The sequence below is a fragment of the Limulus polyphemus genome, unplaced genomic scaffold, assembly GCF_000517525.1.
Source record: "Limulus polyphemus unplaced genomic scaffold, Limulus_polyphemus-2.1.2 Scaffold3096, whole genome shotgun sequence".
NCBI classification, from domain to species: Eukaryota; Metazoa; Arthropoda; class Merostomata; order Xiphosura; family Limulidae; genus Limulus; species Limulus polyphemus.
Genome location: NW_013668706.1, coordinates 21,596 through 39,132, shown reverse-complemented (window position 1 = coordinate 39,132; position 17,537 = coordinate 21,596). Strand labels below are relative to the sequence as shown.

The 17,537-nt window shown below is 38.2% G+C and overlaps 1 protein-coding gene across 4 annotated transcripts in view; it reads left to right on the top strand.

Moving 5' to 3' along the window:
* LOC106468646 (chromatin modification-related protein MEAF6-like) overlaps positions 1-17,537 on the top strand; it is a 29,625-nt gene that overhangs the window by 6,182 nt on the left and 5,906 nt on the right. For 3 of the 4 annotated variants that reach the window (XM_022396996.1, XM_022396998.1, XM_022396997.1), the window contains exons 3-6: positions 5,075-5,162; positions 6,392-6,425; positions 7,877-8,114; positions 14,380-14,403. In XM_022396996.1, coding sequence (XP_022252704.1) covers positions 5,075-5,162; positions 6,392-6,425; positions 7,877-8,114; positions 14,380-14,403 — 384 coding nt within the window. Of the gene's footprint in view, positions 1-5,074; positions 5,163-6,391; positions 6,426-7,876; positions 8,115-14,374; positions 14,404-17,537 lie in introns of all 4 variants that reach the window. The other variant, XM_013929080.2, reaches the window with a different exon arrangement.

Below are 17,537 nucleotides of genomic sequence, written 5' to 3'. Positions count from 1 at the left end.
GTTGTCTCAGAAAGTGGGTGAAAATGAACACGTGGTGGCCTACTTCAGTAGGGTCCTGAGTAGACCAGAGAGGAACTTATCACCATACAAAAAATCTTTTGACAATATCTTTTGTGCTGACACCTCTGTTAGACAAAGAGTATTCCCTGCATGAGGTGGATGTGGTCATCCACCAAGTGTTTCCCCACTTACTTGGCTCCATGGGTTTTACCTTTATGTTCTCAGATGCATTTTTTAATTTTTTTCTCTGCAATGTCTCCTTCACCATCTTATCAATATAATATTCTAGTTCTTTGTTGTACAGAGTGAGGAATAATTTCTGAAGTTAACATCTTCCTTACCTGAAAATATATTTTATATTGTTACTCACCTCTTTACAACCTCCTACTATTCCACCCCAATTCTGTGTATTTCTTTTTGCCTCGTCAATAATGTAACTTTGTTCATGTGCTAGTGCTCTTGGAAATTACTGCATATGGAGGTTGTATCATCCTCCCACTGTTGGAGGGCTATAGTCTAATGATGTTTACATCATAGGCTAGCATAGTATCTTCATGGCAGTGGGGAAATGTAATAATTTTTTGATGTGCAGAGTTGAGTAAATAAATACCTGCAAGAACATTTTAATTTCACATCTTTGTCTGAACTTATATTTAAAATGATAAATAAAACACATGATGTTAAAATTGGTACACAATTAAAAATATTTTTAATTAAGTCCAATCTATGGCCTCCAAAAAGTCAACTCTAGATGGTTTATCATTACATCATCATCATTAGAAGTGAACTGCAAGACATGATAGTATCATATTTATACCTTTTTTAACTAGAGCATGTGACCTACATATTGGTTTACAATTCCTGCATAACCTTTAGATGAGTTCATGTCATGTTCTTGCACAGATATTCACTGGACCTTCAATGCTATGTAATAATTTATGATATTTTGTATACTTGATTCACCAATATTATTGGTTTTAATATCTTTTGTTTGAGCTGATATTACAGGTTTTTACCATAATTCTGTATGTTGTGTTTTATGTACATTCTGTGCTATGACAAATATATATATATCCCTTGTATGTCCAATATAAATCCTTTCACATTTACTTTCAATTTTGTAAATTCCAGCTCTTTCTATTAACTGAGTATTATCTTCAGTATTACCTAAAGTTTGCTTTATCTTATTTATTGGTTTAAATATAGGGTAAATATTTTTGTTTTTTAAATACTATAAATAAACTAGTAGTTAAACCTGAAACGTATAACAATTTTATCAGAACTTTGTTTTAAAGTAATACTTTGATTCATTATTATAATTTCTTAACTGCTCTTTCTACAATATTTAGGATAAATTCTCTTTCAAATACTATGTATTTCATTAGGAACAATTCATTTTGAAGTCTTCTTGTTTAGCTATTCTCGTTCATTGCTGCCCTCTGTATGTGAAATATTTTAATATGCATGCCACAAGCCTTCTGCATCCCCTTATTGGAATCAAATGCTGAAATCAAATCATGCTGAACAATTCACCTTTCAGTTGGGCAATGGCATCAGTATGCCTTATCCCCCTTGGGCTTCAGATCAGTCTGCCCTCTCATATCATAGGGCTGACTGTCTATATCTCAACCAACAACTATTGGGTTTGGTTTTATCCATTTGGGGGCAGGCCCCGAATCTCTCGTTAGTCACACCCATGCCAAATTTTCCTGTCTTTGTCTTACCCTCATGACTCTTTTGCAGTACCTTTCCACAATTCATCTCCTATTTGAGGCTCTTCACAGAAATCCTGAAGGATTTTCTGGGTCATCCTCTCCCTCCTTACCTCCACATTGGCTCGTTTGTCATCTTTGCCTCTGGCTTTACAAACGTGATTTATCTGTTGTTGGAACCTTTTAGGTCTTGATGCTGTTTTATCTAGAACCTGATTATCTCCTCCTTATCTTTGGGACTTGCTTATGGTTCCGTTTTTAAGACGTTTCGTCTTTGATACAGTCCTGGAGTCCTTGGAGTCTTAGACGGCAACTGTCCAGCAACAATCTACCCTTTTTTCATCTGGTAATCCATTAATCTCAGTCAGAGCCAAGTGTGGCACCAATTCCAGTTTCCCATCCTTCCCCTTCCAAACCCTTACCTGTCTCTCCTCCTTGCAGAGCCACAGGTCATCGTGTTTCTTGATGATGCATGATACATGCCAATAGTTCAGGTGACTACCTGATGGGAGCCCAACTTGCAGCCTTTGTTCATCAGTGGCATCCTATCATCACTGATGTTTGGGTTCTTCAGGTTTTGTCTGAGGGCCTCGAAATTCCATTTCTTGCCCCACCTTCCTTTTTCCCAGATACATGATTCCTTCCCTTCTCTTTGGGATCCCATAACTTGCCAGTGTCTAACAGAGGTGGCACAGGACCTTTTCACCCACCAGGCTATTGAACCTGTTCCACATAATTTGCTGAGGTTTTATCCCAGTCTGTTTGTTGTTCCCAAAAAGACCAGGGACTGGAGGCCTGTCTTAGATCTGTCCCGCCGCAATCAATTTGTTTACCTCCCACGTTTTACCATAGAGTCCTACCTCCCTCTTTCGTGGGTATTTTCTCTGGATCTGTGGATGACCAAGATGGACATCTCCAATGCTTAGCTGCATATTCCCATCTCATCTGTACTTTTGGTTCGTCCATCTAGGGGTGGTGTACCAATTTAGCTCCCTACCCTTCTGCTCCTTATGTTATCTGTTGGGTGTTGAGAGCTTTTGCTCGACATCTTCATGCTCTGGGGCTGCATTTCCATTTTTACATGGACGACTTGCTACTTATGGCCCTTTCTAAACAGGAGTCGGCCATTCATACTCATCAGCTCCTTCTGAAAGCTGCTCCGTTAGGCTGGTTGATCAAATTGGAGAAGTCCTTCCTGCATCCTACCCAATACCTTGTGCATCTGGGTGTCTTTTTCAACGCTCACCTCAGTTGGGCCCAACCTTCTCCTCTCTGACTCCATTCTATGGAATTATCAGTTCACCATGCCCTGTCTGCTACCTCACTTTCTGGCTTTCCTCACATTGATGGATTTGCCACCACCTTAAATCACTCTTTTGGTCCCTGGTACATCATCCTCAGGCTTTGGCTATAGATGTCTTCAGCCAGGATTTGTCATACAAATTCCTGTATGTTTATCCTACTATCTGATTGCTTCATCAGGTAGTTTCCCTTATCCATGCCACTCTGTGCTGGGTCCTTCTTATTGTTCCCTACTGGCCAGCTCACCCATGGTTTCCTCATTTGCTCCAACTACAGTTATTCCCTCCTGTACCACTTCCCTTATTACCTGACCTGCTTTGTCAATCCCAGTCATCAGTTCTGCATCCCACACTTCATGTCCTTTGTCTTCACACCTGTTATTGTCCAGTCCTTGGTGAGAAGATCTAGTTTCTCCCCTTGTGTAGCTTTTCATTTGGCTCAATCCATTCATCCTTCCTCCATGGAAGTGTATCAGTGAAAGTGGAAGGTCTTTCTTACATAGGCCCAGGCTCAAGGATTTCCTGCTGCTTGTCCTACTGTTGCTGGTTTCTCCAAGTTTCTCACTTGGCTTTTCGATCAGGGGTCTTTGGTCTCCTCAATTTCAGGTTATCGGGCAGCTTTATCCCATACCTTTCATATTTTCTGTTACTGCAGGGTTTTTCTGTCACCCCTCCTTGTCATGTTAATTCATTCCTTCCAGATTCATTGACCTCCTCAACAACCTATTCTTCCAGATTGGCAAATTAATGTGCTCCTCCATTTCCTTAATTTACCACCAATCGAACCTATTTCCTCGTGTTCTTTGTTTTACCTGTCCCTAAGACGTATTTCCTTCTCCTTTTGGCCTGTGGGCATCAGTGGTCTGACTTGTTTGCAATTGATGTTACATGCACACATTTACCATACCTATCTTCTCTTTTATTTGGATTGTTTCTTCCTTTCCAAAACATTGGCAACTTGTGAGGGCAACTCCTCCTTTTTGCCTATTTCCTTTCCCTCTATTTCTCATCCCGATCCAGATCAACTTCTATGTACTGTGCGTGCCCTTTATTGTTATGTTGCCCTCAAGGCTTCCTTCCATGGTTCCCTTTCCTATCTCTTTATCCCATGGCAACCCTCTTTGCCCAGAGATCTATCACCTTTTACTCTCATAAATTAGCTTCGTCATTTGATCCTGTCCTTGTCACCTTTCCATCATACTTTCTTCTATGTTATCTCTCATCAAATCTGACACCTCACCTTTTCCCTTGCTTCTCGTTTTCATTGGCCTTTGGAGGAAATCCTCCAATTGGGCATGTGGACCAACCCTAACACTTTCATCTCCCATTATTTACATCATATTGCGGTTTCGGCTTCCCAGGATTTTCGCTTTCCACCTGTGGCTGTACTTCAGACTTTGGTGCATCTCTGACACTGGATAAATCTTTATTAATATTTTCTTTTCTTTCAGGGGCTCATTCTTCATACCTTCATTAGATGTATCCCACTCTGCGGCAAGTGGTCCGTTACCAGGTATTCTTTAACTATAAATCTGCACTGGATGCCATGTTGACTGACGCTTTCCTTTCCATGGCTTCGCATGCTCATCTTTGAGATGGAGTGTTTCACAAGATCACTTGTAGGTGAATAACCTCGCGATACTTGCTTCTTAAATTGGCCCATCTTGGACCGTACCACGTATGGATTTCATGGGTAAAGCAGAAGTGGATAGCTGCCCAACTCTGCCATGCCTTGATTGAACAAATTGGTATGGTCTTCTTTTTAAAATAGGGTTTCATGATCATCCATTGCACTCTCTTGGGTGTTGACATTTTTCTGGGCTCTTCAATGCATTCTCAGCCCCCACCCCCACCCCTTTTCTTCTAGTGGAGTATGAGAGTCGTTCAGGAACACCAACAATGAGGCTGATAAGAGAAACAGAAATTTAAAATATTTTTCTTTTTAAAACACTAACAGTGAGTCAGATAAGAGAAACAGAAAGTTAAAATATTTTTATTTCTAGGAACACCAACAGTAAGGCTGATAAGAGAAACAGAAAGTTAAAATATTTTTATTTCTAGGAACACCAACAGTAAGGCTGATAAGAGAAACAGAAAGTTCAAAGAGGCTGAGCGGTTATTTTCAAAGTCTTCCATAACATCTATGGCAGTAAGTCAGTTATGGGATTTTTATAATTCTAATATCCTGTAAAAGATAATTTATAAATAAGTATTATGATGTTTAAAATGTCAAATTTTTCTATGATAAAAAGAGTTTAAAAATCTTTTTCATGGGTATTTTATGCAAAGCAGAGTTTTGGCTTTAATGGACTGCTCCTGCCTTCCAGTTGAAGAAGGCATCAGTATAGAAGCCAAAACTTTGTCCCACCCTGGAAGAAGACAGGAGCATTCCATTAAAGCCAGAACTCAACTTTAGAAATCTACTTGCACTATGAATTTTGAAAAATTTCTTTGAAATTTATTATTATATTAAGGTATTAACCCTCTCAATACAGGTAGATAAAAGTGAGCATGTCACACCTTTTTTTTTAACAAAGCATTTTTTTATGGCACTTAGAAGGTAAAATTGACTGAGTGCTAGAATATAGGAAATAACAGATAAAATATAAAGTTTTACTCAGGCAAACTTGATATTTATTTAGGAGGTTTTAGAGGTTACTCAAATGAAATATGAAAACTATAAAATGGAAAAATAATTTTAATCTTAAGTTGAAAATCACCTTCTTATTCTTATTCTATATATTCACATTCTTATTCTATATATTCACAGACAAATCTTTAGTAAAAATATCTGTGTAGAAAACACTTGTAATGCTTACTGAAAACTTGTTTAATTTCATGAAGATACACTTACCACATTAAAAGTTATTGTATGTATACTTTTCTGGTGGTTGCAGAGTTGATCAAAATGACCAAACCAATATAAAGAGAGTTATTAGAAATTTTCTAAAATTTTTATATGTTTACCATATTTCTCTTCTCTAGACTGCATTGATGTATTTTGAGTTTAGGAGAGTATGTACACAACTTAGAAAGCTAAATTATCCAACTTTTCAGGTTTCAAAAGGTATAGGAAGGTAATTGAAATACACACTGTTACTGTAAAGATCCATATTTAAGGCTAATATAAGAATTCCAAAATACATTGTATTTACAATATTGCTAAATCTATATTTAAATGAGTGGAATATTTAAATTATTAGTAATTTAATGTGTCTATTCTTATGTTTAATACTCAAAAAACATTATACTGTATTAACATATACTTGATATGCTATATTGTGTTTTAACAAAGTGAAGTGGAAACCTGGTGTGTTGATTCAAAATTAAATACATAGATGTTTACTGTTTTGTATTATAAAGAATTGTATTTTTCAGGTAGTGAGTGGGATCATTGAAAAGGAAGAAAAGGGTGAGAAAAACAATACTAAAATAAAATACAGATGTTACAAAGTGATTTTGAAGATTATGAATTAGTATTTACATTAAATACATATCATCCCTTGCACTAGGCTCACATCATGCAAAATGGTAGTTGAAATGATATAGAGACATGTTACTAAATTATATTTTATAATTTTCGAGCAAATCATATATAATCATTCATTTTTAAACAACTTGTTAATGCACTGTAAAATGCTCATTAATGATTTTGTAAATGAAATTAACATGGGCCAAGCATGGTGTAGTGGATAATGTGTTGTGCTGGATATTCAAATACCCATGGTTTGAGCTATAATATCTTGGTGAACATACACTCAGTATTACTGTAATGTAAGCTCTTCAGTAAGACATTAGTGTAGACATAGACAGTTTAGTATCATATTAGTGTGGACTGTTCAGTAATACAGTAGTGTAGACTTTTCAGTAATACAGTAGTGTGGACTGTTCAGGAACACATTAGTGTGGACTGTTCAGTAATACAGTAATGTAGACTGTTCAGTAATACAGTAGTGTAGACTGTTCAGTAATACAGTAGTGTGGACTGTTCAGGAGCACATTAGTGTGGATTGTTCAGTAATACAGTAGTGTGGACTGTTCAGTAATACAGTAGTGTAGACTGTTCAGTAATACAGTAGTGTGGACTGTTCAGGAGCACATTAGTGTGGATTGTTCAGTAATACAGTAGTGTGGACTGTTCAGTAATACAGTAGTGTGGACTGTTCAGTAATACAGTAGTGTAGACTGTTCAGTAATACAGTAGTGTGGACTGTTCAGTAATACAGTAGTGTAGACTGTTCAGTAATACAGTAGTGTGGACTGTTCAGTAATACAGTAGTGTAGACTCTTCAGTGATACCATAGTGTTGACTGTTCAATATTTCAGTGATGTAGACTGTTCAGAAGTATAGTAGTGTAGAGTGTAGTCTGTTGAGTAATGCAGTAGTGTAGATAGTTCAGTAGTACAAAAGTATAAACTTTAGTAATACAGTAGTCTAGATATCTATATCAGTAATATAGCCTGTTCATTAGTACAAAAAGTGGACTCTTCGGTGAATTAATATAACGTTTTAAAGAGAGGTTTTGAAAACTAAATTTAATATTTAAATATAATAAAATTATTCTTACACATATTCATAAACTTATTTAAAATGCTCCGTTATCTGTGCTTAATCCATCTGTTGTCTAAATTTTGACTTTGATAAACTGCTCCTTCCTATTTCTAAAGTAGGACATCATTCTAGTTTATATACTTCTCCAAGTGAACCTGAAATATAACCCAGAATGTTGTCCCCTTCTTGAAACAAGCAGGAGCAGTTTATTAAAGCCAAAATTTAACTGTGCATACACTGCCTGAAATACTTTTAAAACAACAGCTGTTGGTTGTTTTTAACTAAATATGTATCTGTTGATTATTCTATAGAACATGAGAGTGAAACAGAATCACAGAATGCTAATAGTGGAAGTGATGATGTTGAAAAGACACAAGCTATCCCCAATTCTGCTTCCAAAGCAAACACATCAAGCAGCAGTAGTTCAAGTAGCTCAAGTTCCTCTGTAATAAATGAAAGTCAAACTCCAACAGGTAACCCACCATCTAAAATTCTTAAAATGAGCACAACTCAAAGAATGAAGAAGACCTCTAAGAAAGCAAGACAGAAGTAAGTAAACACAGTTTACTTCTGTTATTTTTCTAACTTAAAAGAAAAAAACAAGACAATTGTACATTTCACAAATACTTCATTTGTTTTGACCATGGTTTTGCCAGCAAAGGCATCATCAGTTACAGACTGAAATGTTTTGTAGCAGGGTTTATATATATATATATATATATATATATATATGTTTAAACAAAGAAATGGAAGTGACCTTGACATTCACATAGAGACAAGTAGGGAGGAGCTAAAGTTGGTTTGGTCATTTAGAGCTTTTTCTCGATTTGTTTGTTTTTAGATATCTATTTATTTATAAAATTTCCAGACTGTCTAGTTTTTTACCTTTTTCACAGATATGTAAAATTTTGCAGTTTTTTTAATGAAAAAGTTGGTGTTTAGTTTCAATAAGGTGGGGTGCAAAGGTTGAATCCATTTTCCTTAATTTCCAACTTCTTGATTGTTCTTTAATTCTCATTTCTATGGGATGTTCTGTTTGATCTGTATATACACTATCATAGTCTTCACATGTTAGTTGGTGGGGAACCATAGCTAACCTATTGTTCTGTTTATATATTTGGTCATTAACTTTGAAGTAATTAAGAAACGGTACTACCTCCACTCTTCCATAGCTATCTCTTGTCCTCTAGGCATTGGTAAATCTTATGAACAGCAGACAGTTTTTTATACCTCTATATTTTTTGCATCATTGCTGCAACATGTGCTGATCATGTGACCATCCTCCACCAATTCCATTGCACCCTCTATACTAGTGCAGGTAGCCCCCTCTACCATTGCAGCACAATCCCCACTTTCTCAGTTGACATTAATGTGTTTAGATGTGTGTTTTCAGTTATTCTTCAAGCAAATTTTGCTATGTTTTTGTGTGTTTTCTTGCAAGTTTTCACTTTTAGTTGGAATTACTTGTTCATTTAGTAGTTCCTTTACTATTATACATTTTTTTAAAAGTCCATGTGGACTAATGAATTCGAATTTTCATGTGGCAGATGAAGAGGTACCCACCAATATGGATGAAACTCATGTCACTAGTCCCCAGCGTGGCGAGTTACCGATGTCGGCCAAGGAGATTCAGGCATTAATTAAGAGGGAGATGGATGCTTTCACTGCTTCTTCTGCTCTTTCTCCCTTCACCCAGGTCCACGCTTCTGAAGAAGTTTTTCGACGGGGGGAGGGAGAGGAGAGAACAATTTTGACTAGGTTTTTCCTACCCCAGTTATTTTCAGCTAGTCATATAACACTTACTGTCAGGAGAGTCTGCTGACCATGCCTTTTTTATCCTTATTGATCAGGTTTGTCAATTTCTGCATTTCTCCCCTTTATCCCTTGATTATTATTATTTTTCTCCCTCTCCCGACATTTTTGTTTGTGCTCAAAATTTTGTTGCTCAAGTACAGTCAGGAGTGGGTATGCCACCTCAACTTTTGGACCAAATCTCTTTTGCTTACCAAAGTGCCTCAAATCCATATTTGGATTCTCAGCATTTAGATCCTTTTCTTCCCTTACAATTCACATTACATTGACCAGCCTTTTATATGTTCTTTCCTATTTACAGTTGTTGTCTCAAGCCGTCCACCAGTCTCCTGATCAGTTATTGGCCAATCTTTCGATCCTCCTATAGTCTGCTATGTCCTGGTTGTTGGCTTCAGCTTTGTCCCTCACCACTTGGATTTTATGTTGTTGGGATTTACTCGGGAGTGTTGCGTTACTTGCGGGGGTGCGTCTCCCCCTTTCATCATTATGGGAACTTTGTCAGGCCCCATTTCTGTGTGATACTGTCTTTGGGGATCTTCCTGAGTCTTTGGAGTCCAGGGTCAATGTGGCGAGATTGCATTCTTCTTTGTCCTCCATTGCTTCTCGTTTGTCTTGCCCTACTGATTCTGCTCAGTCTTTGCCTGTTCGAGTGCCCCGTGCTCCTTCTTCTTTACCCCGCCCTTTTCCCTACTCCTGACATCTCCTTCCTTACAGCCATTCTTCCTGTTCCTGTTTCTCTCGTCTTATCGTTATCAGTGATGGGATATCTTTCCATGGGCGGGTGGGGGCCAGGTTACAACTTTTTTCACCATCTGGAAACCCTTAACAATGGATCCATGGGCGTTACAGGTTCTGTCAGGAGATCTGTGAATTCAATTCCAGTTCCCTCTTCCCCTATCCTCTTTCATGGTTTCTTTTCCTTCTCCTTGGGATTGAGTCTTGTCAAATTGTCTGGTGGAGTCAGTTCTCAATCTCTTCACAATGGTGCTGTAGAACGTGTGATACCTGTTTGTCAGAGTTTTTACACCTGTCTGTTTGTTGTCCCCAAAAGGAGGGAAGATTGTCGACCTATTATCGATCTATCCTGGCAGAATGCCTTCCTAGACACACCCTGTTTCACCATGGATTAATCCTACCTCTCTCTTTGGTGAATTTTTCCCTGGGTCTTTGGATGACCAAATTCAATGTGACAGATGCTTATTTTTATATCCCCATTGCTCAGGAGTCATGGCATTATCTTTGGTTTGTCCATGGGGAGGATGTGTTCCAGTTCCATGCACTACCGCTTGGTCTTTCCTCAGCTCCTTATGTGTTCTGTCAGGTTGTCCATGCCTTTGTATGTCATCTACATTAGTTCGGTCTTTGGACTCATCATCATATGGATGATTGCCTCCTGTTCGCCTCTTCCCAAGCCCAATCTTCCAATCACACCTTCTTTCCTATTTGGGAATCTGCTCGGATGGGATTTTTCATCAATTCTCTTCCATTCCCATCTCAGTCAGGCCCAGCTTTCACCATTTCAGCTCCTGGGTATGGAACGAACAGTCACTTAGGCTCTGTCATCACCTTCTCTTCCTGCTCGAGAGGTTCTTTCTCTTTTGAGGACGGGGCCTCCCTGGAAGCTCTCACTCCCTTGGGTCGAGCACATGTACGTTCCCTTCAGTGGATGCTTCTTGACCAGTGGAAATTCTCGTGCAATTCCTTGGATCATCCTATTACCCTTCCCTCAGAGATCAACTCCGACCTTCTTTGATGACAGGGCTCTCACCATGGTGGGGATTTCTCTCCCTCTGCCTTGTCTCGACTTGCATCTGTTCCATCGAGGAATTTACTTAACCATATCGACCACTTGGAACTGTTGGCAGTTCATTGGGCTGTCACTCATTTTCTCCCAGTCTTATGAGAGCAAGTGGTTATGGTTCATTTCGACAATTCAACTGTTGTCATTTATATCTCCAAACAAGGGGGTACCAAGCCCAGGACCTTGCATTTTCTCCCACCCGACCTCTTATACTGGGCTCACAGCTACAATATCACACTCTTGGCGTGTCATGTTCTGGGTGTTATGAATCTGGTTGCAGACCATCTATCCAACCCCAACCAAGTTCTTCCTACAGAGTGATCCCTTCACTTTCTTCCATTTCGTCTCCTGTCCCACACACCTCAGCTCTGGGGTAAATGCGTTCAGTTAGTATTGGAGGGGTCTTCATCTCTATACGTACCCTCCGATCAGATTCCTCTCCAGTGTATTGGCCTGCTCAGTCATAGTTTCCTCTACTTAACTTGGATAAGTTAACATTTTGATTTCACTTATGCATACTTTGCATTTCTGGATCCAACCTTGTGGTGGGTGCTGCCTGGTAAGATATGCTGAATCATTTTATACTAGCGCTTACTTCTCTTCTTTCTAATGCTCACTGTGGAGATGGGGTGTTTCAGTAAGACCACCTGACGCTTTTCTGGTGGTGTATCTTTATCTATCTATCTATATGTATATACTGGACAACCCGTGGCCCGTTGGGTCACCCATTATTCAGAGGTTATGAAGAATTCAAACTAATTTCAATCTTGCACCAAAATGAAGGTTTATTTTGGAATAATTTAATTAAATATTTCAATCCATTCATGTTATTCATAATTCAAAAAAGATATTTGATTGTTAATAGGGAGTAAAAGTAAAGACCATATCACTTTTCAAAAAAGTGAAGTCAGAGTTTTCAGATATTGTGATGAATTAGTTCATTATGTTGTGGTCTTTCCTGTTAAACCTTCTACAAATAAGAAACAGTAACACTTTATTTTTTCTTCTAATTACCTACCATAACTAAGGCACATTATTGAGAATTCTTCAATATCTTGTTTTTGTCATCTTTCGCCTTTTAATGAAGATGGGAACATTGACAGGGAAATAGATTTGAACGAAGAAGTTTCGTAAAAAATGCGAACGGTAGTGGAATGTAAGATTACTCATGCTAGAAGTTTTCATAAAGTGACTCGAAAAATGGTGCTAACTCGGTAACTCGTGGCCCGATGAAGTTTTGTAAAGAGCTCGATTGGTAGTGTGAATGATTTTTTGACTGAGAAAATAGGCAAACAAACAATCTCAGAGTTTTAGTAGTATATAGATAAATTAAATTTTTCAAGATCTTGTTTTTGTCATCTTTCGCATTTTAATGAAGATGGGAACATTGACAGGGAAATAATATAATAGCCAATGCTCAGCGAGATGTTTATGTTTATAAAATTTTGTTGTTGTTCTCGACTTGATTTTTATTTTATTACCTCGTCTCTATAGTTACTATTTGCAAATAGTCAATAATATTGTAGGTCCATTTTATTGTTGTTCTTTCTACGTGCCGTTATAACACATTTTCATCTCATCATTTAATTTCTGTTGTTCATATACTGTTGTATAGAAGATATTAAAGTGACCCGAAAAATGGGACTAACTCGGTAACCCGTGGCCTGATTTTAACGAAACTTGATTTATTCTGTTTCTATTCTCATTTCATTACAAATATGGTGCCATTGTGCACCATTTTTGCTGTATTTAATTACAGACAAGCCCACACACAAACAATCTCAGAGTTTTAGTAGTATATAGATATATATCCTGAGGACCTACTGACCCATGATTCTTACAATCTTTCTGCTTTTTAAAATATGGAAATGCAGACAACCATTGCACTGTGTCCAGTGGGTCATTCCTCTGGAACCCCCAATGTGTCTTCCCCCTTCTTCTAGTGGAGCATGGGGTCCTTGCCACTTCCGGTTCCCATTTACTGAAGTGGTGGACCATAGAGGTTTCTTCACAAGTGGGTTTTGTACAATAACAAAATCTCATAGCCATCTGTACTCACTTGATGAGAAGAGGACTGTCGTCGTTATGCTGCCTATTATACACACATTATGGCACTATATCTATTATGCAAGGTGCTTCCACTGGATGTTTTCTGTCCAGATGGACCGCACTTGACATAATCCAAGGGGGTTGCTGGGGCAGACTGCACTCGCTGATTTTACAAACTTATACAAGCTGCTTTCAAGTTGTTTTTGTCCTTGGACAGCACTTGCCATAATACATTGGATCTCAATGCACTTCCCCTGGATGTTTTCTGCCCAGGCAAACTGCACTTGGCCTATCCATATATGTCCCTCTAGTGCTAGCCACATATTCTCTTCATTTCTACCCTATGTGTCTTATCTTCTTTACTGGGTGAAGAGCATACCTGTTGCCAGAAGTAATGCTATACCCCACATGGGTATTTTAATAGTGGCGTACCTTCTTTTTTTCATAGCAGTCACTCTGCACTTGATTATTTGTTTTTGTGCCTTCACTGGCCTCTCCACCTTTCCAGTGTGAGATTCTAGCTATGGGGGAGCGGTGATAGTACCGTTTCGGAAGTAAATATTTTCTAACACTGAAAATGTATTTCCCATAGGTACTTACCTCCTCTCACCCACTTCCCACCCTTTCTCCCCATTGATTTGTCAGTGTTTTCAGATTTGCATATGCCAATTCTCAAAAGTGAGAATTGTGCAGCAATGGTAGAGGGAGCTACTTGCACTAGCATAAAGGCTACAATGGAATTGGTGGAGGGTGGTCACATGGTCAGCAGATGTTGCTACAATAATGCGAGAAATATAGGGGTATAAAATACTGGTGTGCTGTTCATAAGATTTACCAATGCCTAGAGGGCAAATGAAGGTCAAGATAGCTATGGGGGGGGGGTAAGTTCCTATCGGAAATACATTTCCCCAAGAACTAGCTAGTTTCAATTATCAATTATTTAAAATTGACAGTAAATAAATCTATGTTTCTAATGTGATACAACAATTGTTATTGAAGTGGCTTTCCTAGTTACCATGTTTTAGTTGATTTCATTAGAATCATTTAACTTTTTTTGGCAATTAGTTTCTAAAAGAATGTATCCACTTTATTTAGGTGTATATTAAATTAAGATATTTTTTGAAACAGATCTTTTTAATGTTTGTAGAATAGAAGGGAAGCTCAAGAAGGGCAGAGGTGAGAGTTTGTTTTTTATTTCATATTCTATTTATTGTAGGTTAGTGATTTATATTTCTTGATTTATTTCCATAGTCCTGTTTATCAGAATAATATTTTTGCACATGAATTAGGTTGTTTAGTCTGAAGTATTTGAAGCAGCAACAATGTTGCTTGTGTTTCTCTGTTTATTCTGAATTAGCAACAGTGATAAATGTATTTTTCTGTTTACTTTGAAGTATCAACAATGGTACTTGTGTTTTTTGTTTATATTGAAGTATCAACAGTATTTCATATTTCTTTATTTTGAAGTAGCAATAACGATACTTGTGTTTTTTGTTTATCTTGAAGTAGTATCAATGGTGCATGTGTTTTTTTGTTTATTCTGAAGTAGCAACACTGGTGTATGTGTTTTCCTGTTTGAAATTGAGTTGTTTAAACATTTGTTTAACAATAAGTAAAAGCTTGGAGTGGTCTATTCTTTCATTTGGTGTGTGTCTGTGAGCCAGACTAGTGTTGGAGAATTCCACTCCACATCAGTGACCCTGGACACTATCACCAATGAAAGTTCAGACCAAACCAAGCCTTTATAGTAGTGAGGTATCAAAAGTCGAAATGGTGTCCGCTAACATTATTAAGAATTAAATTGTGGCGGAATGCTACAAGTTCTTCAAATACCTATAGAATGATAGGTCTTTTTTGTGAGTGTAAAATACTTAAATACACCATTTTTTCCTGTTTATTTTGAAGTAGCAGCAATGGTACATGTGTTTTTCCAAAACATCTTTACTCTTTGCTGCCACTTTAGCTATTCCTTGACATTGGCTTTTCCTATCTAAGCATTGATCTTGCATGCTTCAGTCTTTTATATCCCAATTAAATGCCCTTGGCAATATCTACTTTGCAAATCCCTCCACCCACTTCAGTGTGCCCTCTATCCCGACACTGTATATAAGCACTTCACTTAGATAATGTAATCACTTTTTCTCAGCAAAGTGTTGGTCACAGTGTTTTATGACAAAGTGCTGTAGTTCGTTCCACTATGGATTGCGATTTTCGTGTCACCTTGCGGATTTCCATATAATTATTATTTCTTTAAAACAAAAAACAATGGATGTGATGTTTGTGGGTATGAATTTCCACGTGACCATTGTCAGCATGCCAGGTTAATCCAACCTCCCTGATTCCTCAGTTGAGGCTGTCTGTGTTTTGACTTGTTGGGAGATGGAGACATACATTCGGCCCAGGGCATTTTCTCTGGAGCCTCTGAAGTTGTTTTTTGTTGATCCTGGTTTTTTTAGGGTGAATTTGGACTCTGGTTTTCTGATGCTTTTCTTTCCCAAGTCAGCTTCTCACGAGTCCAATTTGGATTTCCCACCTCCTACTCCTTTTCTTCAATTGGTCATTTGGGTTTATGAAATTTTGGGGCTTTTCTCTGTGACCTTTGAGTGTACTCCTCCCTTGATGGTGGAACGATTGGGGGGGACTAGTTAGTTTTCCTTCTTCACCTGAGAGATTTACTGCTTTATTATGTGATGAGATAGAGATACCTTGTACCCTCGTTTGTCTGTAGGCATGCTTTGGCTTTCCACCTCCAGGTGGATGTTTTGTTTTTTTCAATTCCTCAGACTAAAATAATTTAATTTTGGATATTTTGGGTTCCCGGTTGGTTCATGTGATCTCTTTGAACCAATTACATTATTTTTTTGTATTTGTTTGCTCCTCGCACTTGTCTTGTGTTGTTTCTTCCCCCGCTAATTGTTGACAAGCTATCAATGGTCCCTACATCAATTTGTGGATGAACGGGGTCTCCTACTAATTTCTACCTTGGTCAGATTGACTGCTTTTGTTTCTTCTGTAGAGATACCTTAGTGATGGGTCTTTGTCTACCTGCTGTAGCCTCTGGGTGTTATATGTGTCTTCATTTTATTATCACTTGATGTTTGCAGGTGTCCCAGAAGTGTTTGTATTGTGAATTGCCATTATCCTTTTGCTTTTTTCTTGTTGTTGTCCTCTCGACTTTTTTTGGCTTTAGCAGCTGAATAGACTCAGACCTTAGTTTTAGGGCCACTCCATTTGGGTTGACCGACGCCATTGGCATCAGTATCAGCCTAGATGTGGGGGCAGAGGTCAGTTAGAGTGAAGTTACAACTATTGATGGACACCTTGTATTCCTTCAGTGCAGATCCATGGGTACTTCAGGTTCTGGTATTGAGATTGGTATTTCCATTCAATTCTCCATTATCCTCTCACCCTGTCGTACTTCAACCTCCACCTGACAAGTGGGGTGTGGATTTTCGTTTCACAGCTATCAGAGTTACTGATAACGTGGGTGTTAGTGACAGTTGATCACATTCTCCCAGGATTTCCTGTTTCTTTGTACCTGAGACAAGGGGAGATTCGTGTACAATCATCGTTCTTTCTCATCTTAACCCATTCTTCATTCCTCCCCAGTAAACAATGGAGTCTTTTCTCACCTTACATTGACATTCTTCACCAAGTCCATGGATGCCCAACTTGGAGGTTGCTGAGACATTTCTCCACATTCTCATAGTGAATTCATCTTGCCCTTAGCTTCATTTTGTATACAGGGATCTAGCCTTTGGTTTAGCATCAGCACCATATATCTTCTGCTAGGTTGTACAAGTTTTCACCATGTTTTACACCTGGCTCAGCCACCTGGTATCCAGATCTAGGCTATGGAACGGGAAGTCAGGCTCTTACTTACAGGAATAGTTTTACTTCTGGGATTGTGGGCTTCCCTCAAATCTCTTGATTTTTTGGGATGAGAACACATGATATCCCTTCAGTGTTCCCATTGCAACTAATGGACTTGGAACTTCAATACACTGGATTTTCCAGTCCCTTTCATCAGGGGCAACATCTTAGTTTTTGAGTGATGGTTGGTTTAAATTATCGCTATCATTAGCCTGTGTGTATATATATATATATATATGTGTGTGTGTGTGGTGGGTATATCAATGTATACTGCCATACTTTATCTCTTCACACATACTTCACTTCAGGACTGAGGTTTGCATCTTCAAGATCAGGAATTCCAGGGTATATGAATGGAGGACAAATCTTCATTCTGCATCAATAATTTCAAACTTCTTACTGTCCAACAAGCAATAAGTTTGAAATTATTGATGCAG